Here is an 18,901-nt window from a genome sequence, read left to right as displayed (position 1 = left end):
ACTCAGACCTAAAATATCCATTTTACTCTACTTCGGGAGATAGAGAGGACCTAAATACATCACAAAACATCCTTTCCAACTGATTTCAATGAACCACACACCCTAACATATTCTCCAAGGTTGGCATCAAATGAAATGTGTAGATAAACATTAAAGTATGTTAATCAGTCAGTGTAAAACTATGTTTGAACAAAAATTATAATGCAGAATTCCACATGCCTTGGTGAGACCCAGAACATTAATAAAAATCATTGTCCAAAATAAACCTAGACCAAAGGAATATGATCTATTTAGGATACACCACCATAATCAATTGGAAAATAGACTAGTTGACAACGCTAAAATAAAAAACATCATAACTACACTTACCAATCAAACCATCTCTTGAAAATTGAAATGGAACACTAAATAGACCACATAAACATGTTGTACTCACTATATAATTTGAATCCACATAATTAGAAGCCACAAAGAATTCTCTAGACCAATTTTGATAGACAACCTTATTGTTAGAAACAATAACAATCAACTCTACCATCTGAGCAATAGAAAACTCATAAATCTAATAGTAAAATATACACAAAATATAAACATTATATCCAAAGCCACAACACATAATCCTTACATACCAAAGGAATACAAAATATTCTTCTAGACGAGTACATTAAATACTCTTTCCTGGATATTGAACCTTTCAATGCACCAAATTGTTGGAAACACCTCAGCATCTTCACCGAACCACACATAAATATGATAACACTCACTTTTAGACTATCTGCAACACATAGTGACATTAATGGAAACACAAGAAAGGTTGACATCGATGACAAAAGAACACAACAACTCAATTTTTCAACATTCTTCCCCTTTGTCATTGATGGAAATATCACCAACAACAAAGAGCACATATGACTAATCTTTCTCCCAATTCATATCTATATCTCCCTTTGACATCAACGAAAAAGAACACTCTGCAACACTTTCTTTCTCCCTTACTGATAAGATCTGATAACTAGAATGTTCACTACTCCCGCTAAGAGCAAGGACCACATCAATCTAGGAAAAAAATATGAACTTTAGAACTCACCGTAGACAAATGTACCTCCAAAATTCATCTAGTTTAAAAAGGAGCCCAGAAATGAGCCCCAAATTTTCTTGGAGATACTTAAAGGTATCCTTCACCAATGCCTTAGTAAAGATATCTGCAATCTATTCTTTAGTAGATACATACTACAATCCTTTTATCCTAGGAAATGACACTGAATTTTAATATGTTTAGTTCTTAAATGCGTCACTATATTCTTTGAAATGTTAATAACACTTGCATTATTACACAAAATGGGAATTTATTCATCATACACTTACTCGATATATTTTAGAGTTTGTTTCATCGACATGACCTGAGTGCAACAAGATGCTATTGTAACTATATTTTGCCTTTGCTATAGATAATGATACATAATCCTATTTCTTACTCAACCAAGAGACCAATCTCTCTTAGAAGAAAAATGCACCACCACTTGTACTTCTTTTATCATCTACACATCCGGTCCAATAAGTATCTATATATGTGCTTTTAGTATGAAATCATCATCCTTATTATAGTATAATCCATAGTCTATAGTCCCTTTAAGATACCTAAATATTATCTTCACTACTTGATCATGTGATTGTTTAGGACTAGCATAATATCTAGGTACTAAACAAATAGCCTATATAATATCTAGTCTTGAAGAAATAGAAAATGAACAAAATCCAATCATATATCTATACCTCTGATCAACATCTAGAGATCCATCATCCTTACTTAACTTACAACCAATAGCTATAGGGTTTGCAACTAGTTTATAATTATCCATCTCAAATTTATTTAACATCTCTTTGATATACTTGGTCTGAGAAATAAAGATACATTTTACTGATTGAGTAACTTGTATACCAAGTAAAAATGACAGCTCATCTATCATAGACTTCTCAAATTCCTTTTGCATTTCTTATACAAACTTCCTGCATACACTATCTTCTCCTCCAAATAAGATATCATCAATATCCACAACACAATCAATAATTTATTGGCTTCAATTTTGAAATAAAGATTGCTATTTGTAGTACCTTTTCTGAAATTATGTTCTAATAAATATTTATAATTCAACCCTGCATACCAAGCTCTAGGAGCTTGCTTGATTCAATACAATGCCTTCTTCAACTTGCAAGCCATATCTAGATCTTTTGATAGCTCGAACCCATCCAGTTGTTCAATATATACCTCTTCCTTGAGTTCTCCATTCAAGAATGTTGACTTGATGTCCATCTAATATACCTTAAAATTTCTTATGTGGTCCAAATGCAAGAAAAATCCTTCAATTTTCCATCCTTGCTATGAGAGAAAATGTCTCCTCAAAATCTATACCTTCAACTTGTGAATAACTTTGGCATAACAATCTCAACTTGTTTCTAGTGACTTTTCCATCTTCATTTAGCATGTTCTAGAACACCCACTTAGTTCGTATCACATTTTTGTCCACTAGTCTAGGTACCAATTCCCATTCTTGATTTTTTTCTATTTGATTTATCTCTTCTTCCATCTTGTGTTTACTGGCTTTCGCGTGGGTCTTTGGCTCAACTTGAGTTAGGAAGCAATAATTTCCTTGTTCACTTTCTTCTTTAAGTCTTCTTTTTGTTTGAACCCCATTGCTCTTGTCTCCAGTGATCTTATCTTCTAAGTGATTCTTCTGCACACACTTTGTTGATATCTTAAGAGCTTGTTTAGGTTTTTCATCTTCTGTATTAGTCTCTTCCTCTTCCATATCAAATTTCTCTTCTACAATAATTGGTATAATTTGCATCTTAGTCTTAGGTTTATTCTAATTTCATTTTTCAAAAACTTTCATATTTGTACTTTCTAAAATCTTATATAGCCTTTTATTGTAACATCGGTAAGCCTTTCTTTTTGTAGAATATCCCAATAATATTCTTTCATCTTCTCTTGCATCAAAATTTCCTAGATCTTCTTCATCTCTCTTTATGTAGCACTTACTTCCAAATATTCTTAAGTAGTCAGCTATAGGAGGTATTCCATGCCAAAGTTTATAAGTTGTCTTTGTATGATTTACTTTGATCTATACCCCGTTAAGAAGATAAACATTAGTATACATGACATCTTTCAAATACACATTAGGAAAGTTAACATCTTTCAACATAGTTCAATCCATCTCAACAATAGTCCTATTTTTCCATTCAATTACACCATTCTATTGAGAAGTCCTCAGAGTAGAATAATGCCTCCTAATATCATATTCTTCAAAAAAATTATCAAATTTAGTTGAGGTAAAATCTCCCCCTCTATCAAACCTTAGACATTTGATTGTACCATCTATTTTATTCTCAAATATTTACTTGAATACTTTAAATCTTTCTTATGCTTTAGACTTTCCTCTCAAGAAAGTAACCCATGTCATCTAGAGTAATCATCGATAACATAAAAGACCTTTCTCCTCTTAGTCCTCTTATTCTTGTAGGTGCACATTTCTTTGTATGAATCAAATCCAAAGGCTATGTAGTAGCATACTCTTTGTTTTTTAATTTTCTCTTTGTTTCTCTTCACAACTGACATTCTCTGCACATAATATTAGTAGGTTTGATAATTCTTGGCAAATCTCTCACAACATGATTAGAACTAGTCTTCACTATATTATCAAAGTTGATATATCCCATTCTTTTGTGCCACAACCAACATTCACTACTCCATACCAACAAATAGTTGCTTCCACTTGTATCCTTCACATAGTAGACATTTTTATAATTCCTTATACCTTTTGTAACAAGTCTTCTAGACCCTCCTTTTGTAATTTAACATTTGGTACCATGAAATATGACCTTATATAACCTTTATTACACATCTAATTTACACTCAATAGGTTATGTCTTAGACCATTAGCATAATAAACATCATTATTTTTATGCTTACCATCAATAAAGATGCTTCATTTTCTATAAATAGGTGTATCTTCCTCTCCTGCAAACATAATTGATCCACCATCATACTTCTAAAGGTTGATAAATTTACATGTATCATTGGTCATGTGATTTGAACATCTAGAGTCAATGATCCACACTTTTAGTTCCTCTTTTCCATGTAGTTTGGTCTTCTCACTCATTGGTTCTTCATTGTTATTCACATATTTTGAACTTTCAGATGAATCATTATTATTTCTTTTCTATAGCCAAAAAAAGGATTCTTCATTTGAGTCCTCACCATCTTCTTCTTTAGATGAGTGGGTCTTTGTTGAACAAAAAATCTTCTTTTGCTTATCGCTATCATCTATTCTCATATTTCCATTATTTCCTCTATAGTTCTCCTTTCCTTTGTAATCATCATTAGATCTTCCAACATAATCCTCTTTGTACATATATCTAGAAGCATAATGACCAATTATTCCACAACTAAAATATTTTAGCGGCAACTTACCTTTGTACTTTCCAATTCCTCCCTTTAATCTTCTTACAAAGTTTTCTTCAATCTCACCCATGTCTTCATTTTCTTTTGGTTCTTCTTTAGGATTCTTTATAGTTTTGAATATTGCTTCTTTCCTTTTCTTTTTGATGTCATTTGATTTAGCAATATCAAAGGTACATAGTTAACCAAGAAGGCGATCCATAGTTTACTTATTCATATCATGACCCTCCTCAATAGCATACTTCTTATGTTTATCACTTTTGGGTAATGTTGTCACTATCTTTCTTACAACTTCACTTTCTTCTAGCATTCCACAAACACCTCTAAGTGCATTTACAATCTCATTCACTCAATGAATATACACTTCAATTTTTTCATCATCAAACATCCTCACATAATCAAACTTGTACTTTAGATTTATAATCTTGGCTTGCTTTGTCTTTTCATCTCCTTCAAATACACTCTTGAACCTTTCCCAGAGTTCTTTAGCTGACTTTGTGCCTATAACTTTGCTGAACACTGCATCATTCGAATAAGTGACAATTATAACTATAGTGTTTGCATCACTCTCATGTTCTTTGATCTCATCTCAACTATAGTTCCACGATCATTCTAGGGGACAATACAGCCTTTCTTAATGCTCTCCCATATTTTAGCCAGCAAGGTTGCTAATTGATATTCCAACATTTCTTTCCAATAAGTATATCTTGTGCCATTGAACTTTGAAGCATCAAGAATATAAAATCCTATTCCATACTGGATCTTCCTCCCATAGTTACAGTTCTTAAGAAGAACCTCACTTTGATACCAATTGTTGAACACGACACAGGACTAAAAGGGAGGTGAATTAGTCCAAACCTTAAAACACTAGATTTTTTATCCTTAAAGACTTCAAACCATAATTATATAACCACAACAATAATAAATTATGAAAGCACAATGCACAAAAAAAACATGAACACAAAATTTACGTAGAAATCCCTAAACATAGAAAAACAACAATGAGAATCACACTCACAACATGAATATAATATATTTCAATGTCTCATTCAAAACCCACTACTCCTGAGATGACTTACAAATTTAAGGTACACAACCTCAGGTAAATAAATTGCAGGATTGAGACACACTATCTCAAAGAAAGATACATAAGGATACCAAGAGTCTCATTATCTTTCAGTAGAGAAAGGAATACCTAAATTAAAATGAACAAGATCTCTTGATAATGAAATTAGCCTTGATCCACTATGTCAAGAGACCAAGATCATTGAAAACATATATGATTTCAAATACTATCTTAGAACACTGTCATAATTAAGATATCATCATCAAAGCTCTTCCCAACTAAATTTTGTACAAATCCAATATCAAATCTTCTTGTAAATCATTTATGCTTGTTGCTTCTCAATTCACACACATCCCATACCTTCACTCATACATCTAAACTCTTTTATATACAAGATTAATCAATAGAACCCTTGACAAGGTCGGCCACAGACAAAATAAAAAATATTACATAAATTCGGCCATGCAGACTAAAATATCCATTCTAGTCCACTCCAAGGGATAGAGAGGACCCAAATACATAACAACACATCCTTATCAAAGCAATTATAATGAACCACACATGCTAACATATCCTCCAAGATTAGCATCAAATAAAATATGTAGATAAACATTAAAGCATGTTAACCAGTCAGTCCAAAATTATATTTCAATACAAATTACAACACAGATCTCCACATGTCATGGTGAGACCCAAAAATTTAATCAAACTCATTTTCCAAAGAAAACTCAGACCAAAGGATATGATCCAAGTATGATACAAAATAAAATTCAATCAAAAAATAGACCAACTAATAGCACTGAACTTAGAACATTATAACTACACCTTTTAATCAAGCTAGATCCTAAAAAATGAACTTGAACACTAAACAAACCACATAAACATGTCCTCCAAATTGCAACATTTGAATCCAGATATCTTGAAGCCACCAAGCATTCTTCAAACCAATTCTGACAGACAACCTTACTATCATAAATAACAACATTCAACTCTACCATTTGAGTAATAGAGGACTTGCATACATGATAGTACAATATACATAAAACATAAACATTATATAGATAGCCACAACACATAATCCTTACATACTAGATGAATGCAAAACATTCTTCCACTGGGACATTAAATACTCTTTCATGCATATTGAACCTTCCCGTACACCAACCTTCTGAAATCGCCTCAATATCTTCACCAGACCACATAACAATACTAGAACACTCACTTTTCGACCATCTACAACACATAGTGACATCAATGACAACACAAGAGAGGTTGACACCAATGACAACACAACATAACAAATCAAGTTTCCAACATTTAGTAATGTCATAATTGAAAGATATTCAAAGTTAATGAAATTGATATCATCAAGTTGACTACTTCCCCTTTTTGGAGAATTAAAAACTATATCAAAGACAACAAAGACCATCTAAATTTGATACTTAATTGGGGGGTCACACATTCTTTTAGGGAGGGTAATAAAACTACATATGCTTTAGCCAATCAAGGAGAAAATTTAAAATATTGGAAACATTGGGTTAATGATGTAGATGTTCCCTATCATACAAAAATATTTTACATAATTATAGAAAAAATGGATTTATTTATGTAGAGAAATTTAATTTTTTATTTCATAATCCTTATAGTTGTTGTCTAGAATATCATAAGATTTGTGGAGCTAAGGTGGAATATGAAGAACTAGATGACTTGGAAAAGTGATGTTTGTGATGAAAATTATGAGGGGTAGAAGTTGTTCCCCTAATTCTTACCAAATTCTCTTTGACGTAGTTTTTCTTTTCTAAATAACGCAACAAAAATATTATTTTGTCACTTCCTCTTATAGTTCAATGTGGTATATATGATACACAATTTCTACCTACATAACAATCAAGTAGAAATAGTGGAGGGTTATATATCTACCCTTGAACTTCATCACTCTTGGTAATAACTCTAGGTAATTTTAGATTTTTATAACGAAGTGGTTTAGTAGGATGCAATTACTAATGTTGTATTGTAGGTATCGCTACATTTTGGCTTCATTTGGCTTGTACATGAGTATCCTTGTTTATGAATGTTTACTTTTATATAATTTAGCCTGCATATACATGTAGTATCATATGATTGCTAAAGTGGAGGATAAATGTAGTGTCATAAATTTTACTCCTTAATTGTGAGCCCAATTTCAAACTATCCTTATAAATTGCTTTAGTTTCAACTACCCTAGACAATTTTGAAACCATTTCTAGCCTTGCATTTATCCCCCAACTCGAGGAGATCTGTGCTATCTATTTTTAAAAATGAATGATCATATTTCATATTTAAACATCATCAAAATCCAAAATTATAGTGGATCTAATATCAGAAACCTAGATTGTCACATCTCCATTTTGAATAGCTCATTTTGGTGGGACTAGGGTTCCCAACACATGTATCCCACCAGAATATTTTGAAATTTTAAATATTTAAGTGTAAGCTTTGACATTATGAAATTTGGCCACAATTTTTGTTTATGGTTATTTTATGTTGGCTTACTATCAATAATCAACCTTGTGGCTCATATAATCCAATAGTTTTTCTCAATTTGATATACAATCTTTATGATAGTGATGTTCTACAGAATTGATCACACAAGTTTGTAAATCTAAAGGATAATTAGAAGCATCAAGTCTTCAACATTGTTCGTTCACTATTATTGCAAAGATGATCGAAGATTCAAGGAATGTTCAAAGATGATAAGGAGTCACCAATTGATGATTTTCTTGTAACTCTCCTCTGAGAATTGGTATGATTCAATGTTGTTCTTTCTTTTCTGAGTCCTAATCTTTAGATTTGATATTAATCATTTTTTCACACATTTATGTTCTCTTGAGTTGGTTTGCAGACCACCTTATGATTGATTTCCTCTTATGTTTATGCACATTATTGCTCACCACAATGTTAAACACACTTAAGTCTAGTAGAACACACTTTTATCTTAGATCCAACTTGGCTACTTGTGGAGGTGGCAACACCAAAATGGGGGCTTGACTAGGGAAAGGTTCCATATATCCACAACCATTTTCCCCCTCTTTGTCCTTGTGTAAGTTCAAGAGAAAAGACTTGGATAGGGATTCCCAGCAACACAGTCGTACATATTTTGATATTTAAATATTAGAAAGATAGAGGTAATGAGTTTAATAATTCTAGATTTGAATTGTTCATACAAACGGGCACCCTCTGGGCTAGCATACCATCCAATTCTTTCAGACACTTTCAAGCTCTCCTTCCAATCATAAGTGCACCTCTATGTCTCTATTCTATTTATGTAGCTTTCAATTGTTTTCTATGTGTCTATAATTTTATTTTAGTATTTTATGTTGTCACTTATACATGTTTCTAGACTTAATTAGCTCACATCTAAACCAACCAATCAATCTTCTATGCAACAAAAGAATATACATGTTTTCAGACTTAACTAGCTCACATCTAAATCAATCAACCAGTCCTCTATGCAACAAAAGAATATAACCCACATTGTTTTACTCTCTTTGATTAGAGTTAGTCAAACATAACACCCTTGGTCCCCTCATATTCAAATTTTTAATGGAAGGGAAATGGATTTTGGTCAAATTACTAGTTATATTTTTCTCTCTCTTCCATATCAAATAACACCATCAAACATAAAGTTATACCATTGACCATATACCCAATATCCTAAACCCTAAAACCAATAAAAAATATTCTCAACCCTATACCATATGCGAATACCCTCTACCTTATACCCTATATACTAAACACTCAAACCTAAGCCCTCAACTATGAACCCAATACCCTCAACCCTAAACCCTATACCTCATAACCTCAAACATAAACCCTATAGCTTCAACTATTTACCTTTAGAATACCCTAAACCCTAAACCCTATACCATATACACTCAAACCTATATTGGATATGCCCTCAACTCTATACCCTAAACCATATATAGAAAGAAGTAGAGAGGGAATGAGGGTGGGAGGGAGAGAGAGATGTGGGAGAGATACATATGTAGAGAAATATAAGTAGGTAGGGATGGAGAGAGAGAGAGAGAGAGAGAGAGAGAGAGAGAGAGAGAGAGAGAGAGAGAGGAGTATGTTGAGAAATAGAGGTAGAGAAGGAGTGTCGAGATCTTAGGGGGAGAGAAGAAAGCGAGATACAAAGAGTGGATAAAGGAAGAGTGACAAGTCGAGATCTTGGGGGAGATAAAGAAAGTGAGATAGAGAGAGTGAGAAAATGTTGATAGGAGCTTATTGATTATTGAAATATGTTTGTCTTAAAATTTATATGGTCTTCTAAAACCTAGAATCTACATTGTAGCTTCTAGAGATATGAAACCACTTTACAACATTTTGCCAAAATATATATGAAATATAACTTAAAGTGTAAGAAAGGAAAAAGACATATTGAACATGACTTAAACATTATATTTGATGTATATATTTTGATCAAGAGATTGAGATTAGGGTGTAAACAAAGATGGGAAGTTAAAAGAATTTTTCCTTCTTCAAAATGTGAGTGTGTTATAACACAAGCATATGTTTGGTCGATAGTGATTGAGGCTAGGAGATTGAGATTAGGGTGTAAACAAAGATGGGAAGTTAAAAGAATTTTTCCTTCTTCAAAATGTGAGTGTGTTATAACACAAGCATATGTTTGGTCGATAGTGATTGAGGCTAGGCTCGATCACTACCAAGACATAACATGCTCACACTATTAAATGCGTTGGGAATTTCCAACCCTTTGGGTTGAATTTGCCTTGGGCATCCAACCCAAAAGGTTAGATAACCATTTCAACACCCAAAGACATGTTTTTTCAAATTGCACAATAGTTTCACATATTTTCAAGTGTCCTCTCCATAAGATTTGCATGTCTTTCAATGTAAAATTAAAAAAAACCATGATGACATTAAGATCTCTCTCTCCTATCTAATCATGTATTTTTTCAATATTTTGAGTATGTTAAAGTTTTAATCTTTGATTTCAACATGTAGCTCTTTCAATATTAACTTTGATCAACCCATGTTATGGGGAATCCATTTCACCTCAAATTGTGTATATTAGTTTTATTTCAGTTACATATTGTGTTTCTCCTCTTCGGCAGCTCAGTTTTTTTTAACTGCTTTGTTGCCCTGTAGTGAACCTATTTGAACCTTCAGAGGAAGTGAAGATGCAAAATAACCAAATCATTGTGTATTTTTTTCTTTCTGTACATCTACACCAGTTCAGGTATTTCGTCTCCAAATAGCGACTTCAATGTCATTGGTGACATTAGAAGTAAGCTGTGATCTGTAAACAAGAAAAATCAATACCAAAACGATTGAAATGAAAAGGAAACGATCTTACCTTGTTATTGCTAGGTTGATTTTGGCGCACAGAAGACATGGGTGTCCTCACGACACAATCGCCAGATATTATAATTTGTAATGCTCTGGAAGACATGCATGCAATATGTGGAAGCACAAACAGGGTACTCGAACTATTTGGCGAAATGCCTTAAAGAATTAGGTTTCATGGAATGCCATGATTGTAGGATATGAACAAAATGGATTTACTGAGAAGACTTTACAAAATCTGTAACCTTTGACAGCATCCTCCGTGGCTGTGCCAAAATGGGATTTTTCGAACAGGGTTTCGACATCCATCTAAGGATAAAGGGTGTAGGAAATTAGTGAGATGTAATTGCAGCTGCCATAGTGGATATGTATGCAGATCGTCGAATCATGGACAAGGGAAGTGAACTGTTTGATATAATTCCTTCATTGCAGACAATGCAAAATATGGAAACACAGACAAGGTATGTGAACTGTTTGACAGAATGCTTGAAAGAAATATGTTCTAATGGAATGTCCTCATTTCAGGAGATTCGCAGAATGCATTTGTTGAAAAGATTTTAGAAACTTTGAAGCAAATGCAATTGGTAGGTCTAATGCCAGACTCTGCAACCTCTGGCAGCATCATCCCAACCTGTGCAAAATGGGAGTGTTGGAACAGGGTATCGACATCCATCACTTTCAAGCAAATGAAATCGACAGATGTAAAACCAGGATCCTCCCCGCTTAAGCAAAAACGGGATCTTTGGTGGATGGATTAACATCCATCATATAATAGATGGAGAATTCGTGTCAGATTTTTTAGGTGGAAATGCTTTGGTAGACACGTATGGAAAATGTGGAAGTACAGATAAGGTACGTGAACTATTTGACAAAATTCCTCAAAGAAACGTGGTCTCATGGAATGCAATGGTTGCAGTATATGCACAAAATCTATTTTGCATAAATTGTTTCAAAATTTTTGAATTAATGAAGCACTCTGTTATATATCCCGGCATTATAAGCTTTGCTTGTATTCTATGTGCATGTAACCATAAAGGTTTATTGGACGAGAGCTGCACATGCTTCCATCACGTGAGTAACCCTTATTAGATGACACCTACAATTGATCATTGTTTCTTATTTGTTAGACACCAATTTGAGAACAATTATCAGACCTGTTAAGAACTTTTGAGTATGTATTGATTGTTACATTGGAATGAAATTTATTTTCTCTCATTTTAAAAAATGAAATTACTTTGAAAGATGTGAACTGTTTTAGTCATTTTGAGCATGGAGATTTTTCAATAGTATTGACCACATTAAATGAAGATGTCTTAAAAATAGGTTCACACTATAATCATAGTAGTCTAGAGATACATGGGAGACATCATCGTGTAGAAAGCAACATTCTGATTATTTTCAGAATATGGTTGAAATCAATTACATTATTCGTTTGTAGAAAATATAAAAAATGACAATAAAATCAAATTCTATTTGAGAACTAGATGATTACAATTTTGAGACCCGTTCTTTTGGAAATGTTTGTGATTGAACAATAGTAGCAGTTATTAAGATTTGAATGCGAGTCAGGTTCGTGATGATTGCTTGTTATGATTGGCACATTGAAAGGTGTCATGCAATTTCAAGAATTATGAGTATTCTCTATGTTAGAGATAGGAAGGGTAAAACTTGTGATCTCTCATAAAGGACAGAGATGAGTAAATGGGTACTTCTACAAGAAGTGTATTATGTGGGTCTATAAGACTAGAGTGATTGCAATGTTGCAGAATGTATTGCTCAGTTTCAATGTACAAAAAACTATGAGATAATTTAGTGAGTTCACTTAGCATCAAGCATGAGCATGTGGGTATGTGATACTGGTGTACACAGTTTTATTGTAAGATAGTTTATGTTTAAATATTGTTTGCATATGTTTATCAACTATTTTATAACAGTTGTCCAAAGAATGCATAAAATGAATAATACATGTATGAAACAACCAAGTCCAGTTTGAATCTATTTTTAGAGGATGTAATCTTTATAAATATTTGTCCTCGTGTTGTTTGAAGCAAAAAGTGTAAGTCTAACCTGTATTGAGATGAAGAGTAGATTTTTATATTGAGAGACAAGATGTGATCAAATTTGAATAAATAAAAAGATTCATATGTTTGAAATAATCTATAACAATTATGTCTTGCTGTAGTCTGTTATAATTTCTTAAAAACCACAAATTTTATTTAAAAAATAAAAATTATAAATTTTAAATAATTTTGAAAAAATATTGAAACTTTACAACCAACTAAAATTTCTTATTCGCTCTCTACATTTTACAAAGATAATTAAACTTTTAATATCTAATAAAAAGTTTGCATTTTATAAAATTACATGCCTATTACTGCATGGTAAGTAAAAATGTCACTATTCAACAATTTATTATAATGCTGGGCATCCCAAGAATTTAAATCTTGGAGAGAACAATAACAAACTGTGATATTTAAACGGCATATCATGCCATCACCAACATGGGGTGAGGTGATCTTATTCATCTTTTTAGCTGTATAAAGTTAACCTCAACATTCCTTTCTCCTATTACCTCGAAACAAAATATGCTAACAAATGAATTAAACGAGATGAGTGACTGATGTCCATTATATCTAATTTTCCCAATAAATTATTCAGTATTAATGGCACTGCCATAAAAAGCAGAGGGTTTCCGCGATGGTATTTCAATGGCTGAAAATCCTTTACATCTTCCCTCCATATTGGCAACGCACACGCCCGCCATGTCCTTGAGAAGTTTGCTTTGCTGCATTTTGGGCTGAGCTGCAAATTTATCTATTGCCATCCACTGAACAAAACAGATTTTGGACATCACTTATGTGATATTGAAAACTATCCAGCATAAAAGGTACCACCTTACTATCAAATACATACCTTTGATGCTGAAATTTCGCTATCTTCTATAACAATGTCAAAAGAAATTGGTTTCAACATACACACGAAAAGTAGATCAGATTTTTCAAAAGGAGCATTGTGACCATCCCTGTAGATCATGCACCGACTGTAATTAGAGAGCTAAATTTTGATCTATCAAGCATATGGGTATGTAGAATTTATGAGACAGTACTACAAAACAGTAGGACTATTTTATGATAAATGTTTTCTCTACCTGAACCCGACCACTTGTATAAATTCTGTATCAATCTGTCAAAAATAAAGAGAATTTTAAGCTATAAGAAAAGCTTTAAATTATAATACAATAAAGTGAAAAATCACAAATCGGAGGAAAGAGGTCAGACAAGAGAGGTTTGCCCCTGTTTCTTCCCTAACTTCTCTTATAGCCCCTTCTTTAATGCCTTGTAATAAATAGATAGGTGGGTGTCTTGTAATAATATCACAAATTTATTTACTCTAGGCTTGATACATTTAAATACATATCCGATACCTGTTTAATCCTGCCTGTGGGCATTTTCCACAGTCCTGAATCTTTGAAAGGTCCACACTTTTCCTGAACTACCAGAACCTGCATTCACATTGCGATGATAAGGTTGGACAGCAGTAAGTAGACCACAATTAACCGGGTGTACAAGATTTCTATTTACACAACTAATAGGCTTTGACAGAATTTTCATTTAGATGTTAATGCTTCATTTGATTTGATCGTGTTTCAAAATGACATTAATAGGTAGACAATATACCAGTCATAATTTTTTTTATTAACATAATTGTTTGAAAAGAAATACCACCACACACACAAAACCTTGAAGCGCTCAATATTTTCTCACAGTTACATATAGCAAACAAATACAGCATCTAAAGTTGTATGATTAAAATAGTCCAATTGCATGCATAGTTACCTCTCCTTTGCTGTTGTATACAAAAGCTGCAATTCCCACTTGATGTGAAGCATTATCAGGGATAGTACAAGGAGTTTTAGGGATCCAAAGCACTAACATCACATATGATGGTTCTGCATGGTGATACCAAAATCCTTCCTGCAACTCGCCATAAGTATACAAATTGTATTATAGCATATATGTGACTATATTATTTACAAAAAAAAATTACATGTCGTTAATTTCACAACAAATGTTTCTGCAGCATAAAAAATCAACGGTGGCAGCAATTTTTCGAAAAACTGACCTCAATCGCAACCGGAACTAGTTTGGCCTGTTCCTTGGCTACTTTGATCCACACCCCCTTCTTTCCCTTCACAGCCAACAAGTATGAATTATAGCTATTATTCATTTTCTTTTATATTTATTGAGGGAATTATATGTAGTGATAAGAAAGCACTCACCTGGCGTGGCCAATGAGTAAGTGATGCCTTGAGTGAAGATGGGAAACGACGAACGTCGTTGAGCATATTTTCTACGTCAACTTCCACCCCATCATATCTGTCTTCTCTTGCTTTCAGCAGTTGATGTATTTCTTCTCTAGACAGGTCATTTAAGACTGTTTCAACGTCGTTGATGGCATTACCATTGTTAGAGGGACCCTCGCTAGCTGAGACAGCCATTGTGTCGTGGAAAATACTTAGCACTAAGAAGTGAACTGGGTAAACAACAGGTTCAATAGAAACCCAAGCAAACAGTATTGGTGCAGGAATAAAGTAGGCGTCTTCCTGGACGTTTTGAAAAGGAGGAATAATGAAGGAGCTGAATAATAATTTGTGGTACATAAGGAAGAGGTATATATAGCAATAATCAGGTGAGAAGAACGATGCAAATGAAGACTTCTAAGATCTTTGGCAAGTGCTTCGGCGTTGGTAACAAGCAACTGCTGCTGCACTTCCGTCCATCTTCCTACAATTTAATATTAGTTCCTCTATGCGAACTGAACAAAAAAAACTAGGAACAGGGAAAGCTTTACCTTGTTGTTGCGAAGAGCCACTTGTTATTGCACAGAAGTGATACCGATACTTGTTATTAACAGCATAGAAAGAGCCGTGTTATTTTTTCAATTTTAATTGATGGAAGCCATGGAGTATCCTATAAGGGAAATTTCCAAGCGTGAAGCTAAAGAAACCAAAAATTGTTCAACTTAAGTGTTTAAATGCTAGGAAGATTCCCGATACTCTGCCGGAAACGTCCGTAAGGTTTTGGACGTTGAGTTCCCGATAAGAGCTTATAAATATTAAGCTCTACGGAGAACTGAATATCCAAAAATAAAAGGATATTCAACGGTGACAAATATTAAGCGTTTACATTTTTGGGAAGCTCCAAAGTAATTGCACAGAAGTGATATTGAAACAACATGGAAACTGCTACTCATCTTTCCTGCTGCTCTGATGTGTTTCAATATGAATAGATGGATGCCATTGAATATCTGACCAGGAAAACTTCCACCCGCGTAGCTAAAGAAATCACAAGTTGTTCACCGGTGTACTTTCAGACATTTCTTCGAAATTCATTTCCGGCAGAGCTTAACATTTCGTCATTTCCGGCAGAGCTTAACATTTCGTCATTTCCGGCAGAGCTTGATATTTCTCAATCGTACAGCTTATTGTAATAGCTCAAAATTTGTGAAGGATATAGCTTAATACTGAATGTCCAAAAAGTGCAAAAAAGTTTCCGTAGACTAAGAGGAACCTTCCCAGCGGTTACACACATAACGTGATGAATACGTACGACGTGTCTACTTCTATTTTTATATACATAATTTGGATGTAGTTATAACAATTTATTATTTGATAGAATTTTTTATTTTACTTTTAGCTAACTTTGTGATATGATTTTTATTTTTATTTTTAATGATAGAATCATAAAACACTATTCGCTTATACTATTTCTGTTTGGTTAATTGAATTAGGTACTAGTATACATATATTTTAAAAAACTATTTCTGTTTGGTTAATTGAATTAGGTACTAGTATACATATATTTTAAAAAATCTATGTAAAATTCGCCGAGACATATCAAATTTTAAAATATTTAAACATTCATTAATATGAATAAATCAACCTACAAACGAAAGCTATGCAAGTAAATATTTGCAACATTCAAAAGATTTAGTACAAATATGTTATTAGGGTTAGGGTTTGGGTTAGGATATGCTAACATGCATGTATACATGTGTGTGTGTGTGTGTATATATATATATATATATATTGGGTTAAGGTTAGGGTTAGGGTTAGGGATAGAGATAAAGATAGAAATAGGTTAACAGTATGGTTATAGTTTATTTTAGGGTTAAAGTTTGAGCTTAGTGATAGGTTAGGAGCAGGATTAGAAATAGAATTAGGATTAGGGCTAAGATTAGGGATAGGGTCAGGTTATGAATAAGGGTTAAGATTAGGGATAGGGTTAGGTTTACTATTAGAGATAGAATTAGGGTTAACAATAGGATTATGATTAATAATTTGACTCTAACCCTATTTAGACCATTATATAATTGAACCCTAACCATAATCTTAATTTAACACTTACACCAATATCAACTCTATTTAAGCAATAACCCTACTTAACCCTAACCCTAATTAAACCTTATTGATAAGTAAACTATAATTTGTAATAAAATTTTATCATTAAGATAAACTATAATAACAATTACAACCCTATTTTAAAGCATAAATCTCACCTTAAGCTTAACCCTAATTAATCTCTAGTTAAAATCTAGCCCTAACCCTAATTTCACTCTAATCGCATTTTAAACTAACACTAACCCTAACCCTCACTCATCTATAACCATAAATATAATTAAAACCCATTATTTTAACCCTAACTTAATAATTTCCCCTAGTTGATCCCTAATCTAACCATGACCATAACCCTAATTAAACTTAAACTCTAATCCTAATTGAAACCTAAGTCAAATATTTCTCTTATAACTCTAATAGACCCTAACCCAAATTGTTCTATAACCTTAAATTTAAGCTTAATTAAACCTTAACCCAAAAATTAACCATAATTCAATACTAATTTTAACCATATCTCTAATTCTAATTCTAATTCTAATCTGAGCTCTAATTACGATTCTAAATTTTTAAAACCATAATTATAAGCGGACTCATAATGCTAACCTTGATTAAATTTTAGCCTTAAGGATAACCCTAATTAAAACCCTAATCATAATTATAATTAAGTGTTAACCCTACTTTATCCCCAACTCTAACCATAACTTTAACCCTAACCCTAACTGAATCCTAAACCTAACCTTATTTGAATTCTAAGCATAATTTAACCCTAACCAAGTGAATTGGATATTTATTTTATAACACTAATTGAACACTAATCTTAAGTTTAATTAAACCCCATGATTTAAACCTTTACTAAAACCTAACCCAAATTGCAAACTAACATTAAAGTCAACTCTAACCCTAGTGCAATAATTTCCCCATATTGAACCATAACTTAACTTTAACCATCACACTAATTGAGCCTAAAATCTAACTCCAATTGAACCCTAACCTTAACCATAACCATATGTGAGCTATAATCATAATATGACCCTAACTCAAAATTTTCTCTTATAACTCTACTTGAGCCCTAACCATAATTACACCCGAAACTAATTCTAATCAAATTGAACACTAATCTTAACTTTAACACTAATTGAACTATAACCCTAACCTTAACAATAATTTAACTCTAAATCATATCTCTAATTCTAATTCTAACTTTAAAATTTAACTCTATGGATAATTATAAGCCTACTATTCATAATTTTGTTTCTTACACTAACACTAACCCTAATTAAATTTGAACTTTAAGTCTTACCCTAATTAAACCTTAATCCTAATCCCAATTGAATATTGTTCATTTGTCTTTCTTCTATGGTTTGAGATTAAATTTATCAATATCCAATTACCTCTAAAATTGATATTTCCCCCTTTTTAATACATCCATATTAATCTCAGAATGTATTAATTTCTTCACATTTTACATTTTGTTCAATTAGAAAGTTTATTGTGAATAATTATTTTATATAGGTTTAATAGAAACATAAAATAATTAAAATGAGGATTAATTTTGGGATGTACTAATTTCTTCACCTTTTCAATTTATTTTAGTAGTTTTGATGTCTATAACGCTGGGGTCCCATGGGAGGGG

General features: G+C 32.6%; 1 protein-coding gene across 1 annotated transcript; it reads right to left on the bottom strand.

Moving 5' to 3' along the window:
* Positions 1 to 13,296: 13,296 nt before the first annotated feature.
* Positions 13,297 to 15,483, bottom strand: LOC131054480 (nudix hydrolase 2-like). The gene is made up of 7 exons (XM_057989010.2): positions 15,151 to 15,483; positions 14,994 to 15,059; positions 14,708 to 14,845; positions 14,296 to 14,373; positions 14,020 to 14,054; positions 13,785 to 13,893; positions 13,297 to 13,698 (listed from the first exon to the last, which is right to left on the bottom strand). Exons 1-7 carry the CDS (start codon positions 15,367 to 15,369, stop codon positions 13,522 to 13,524), a joined length of 822 nt encoding a protein of 273 aa, XP_057844993.2. The 5' UTR covers positions 15,370 to 15,483; the 3' UTR covers positions 13,297 to 13,521.
* Between the last annotated feature and the right edge of the window lie 3,418 nt (positions 15,484 to 18,901).

This window comes from Cryptomeria japonica, chromosome 7, assembly GCF_030272615.1.
Source record: "Cryptomeria japonica chromosome 7, Sugi_1.0, whole genome shotgun sequence".
Classification (NCBI taxonomy): Eukaryota; Viridiplantae; Streptophyta; class Pinopsida; order Cupressales; family Cupressaceae; genus Cryptomeria; species Cryptomeria japonica.
This window is presented reverse-complemented; position numbering and strand designations above follow the sequence as displayed.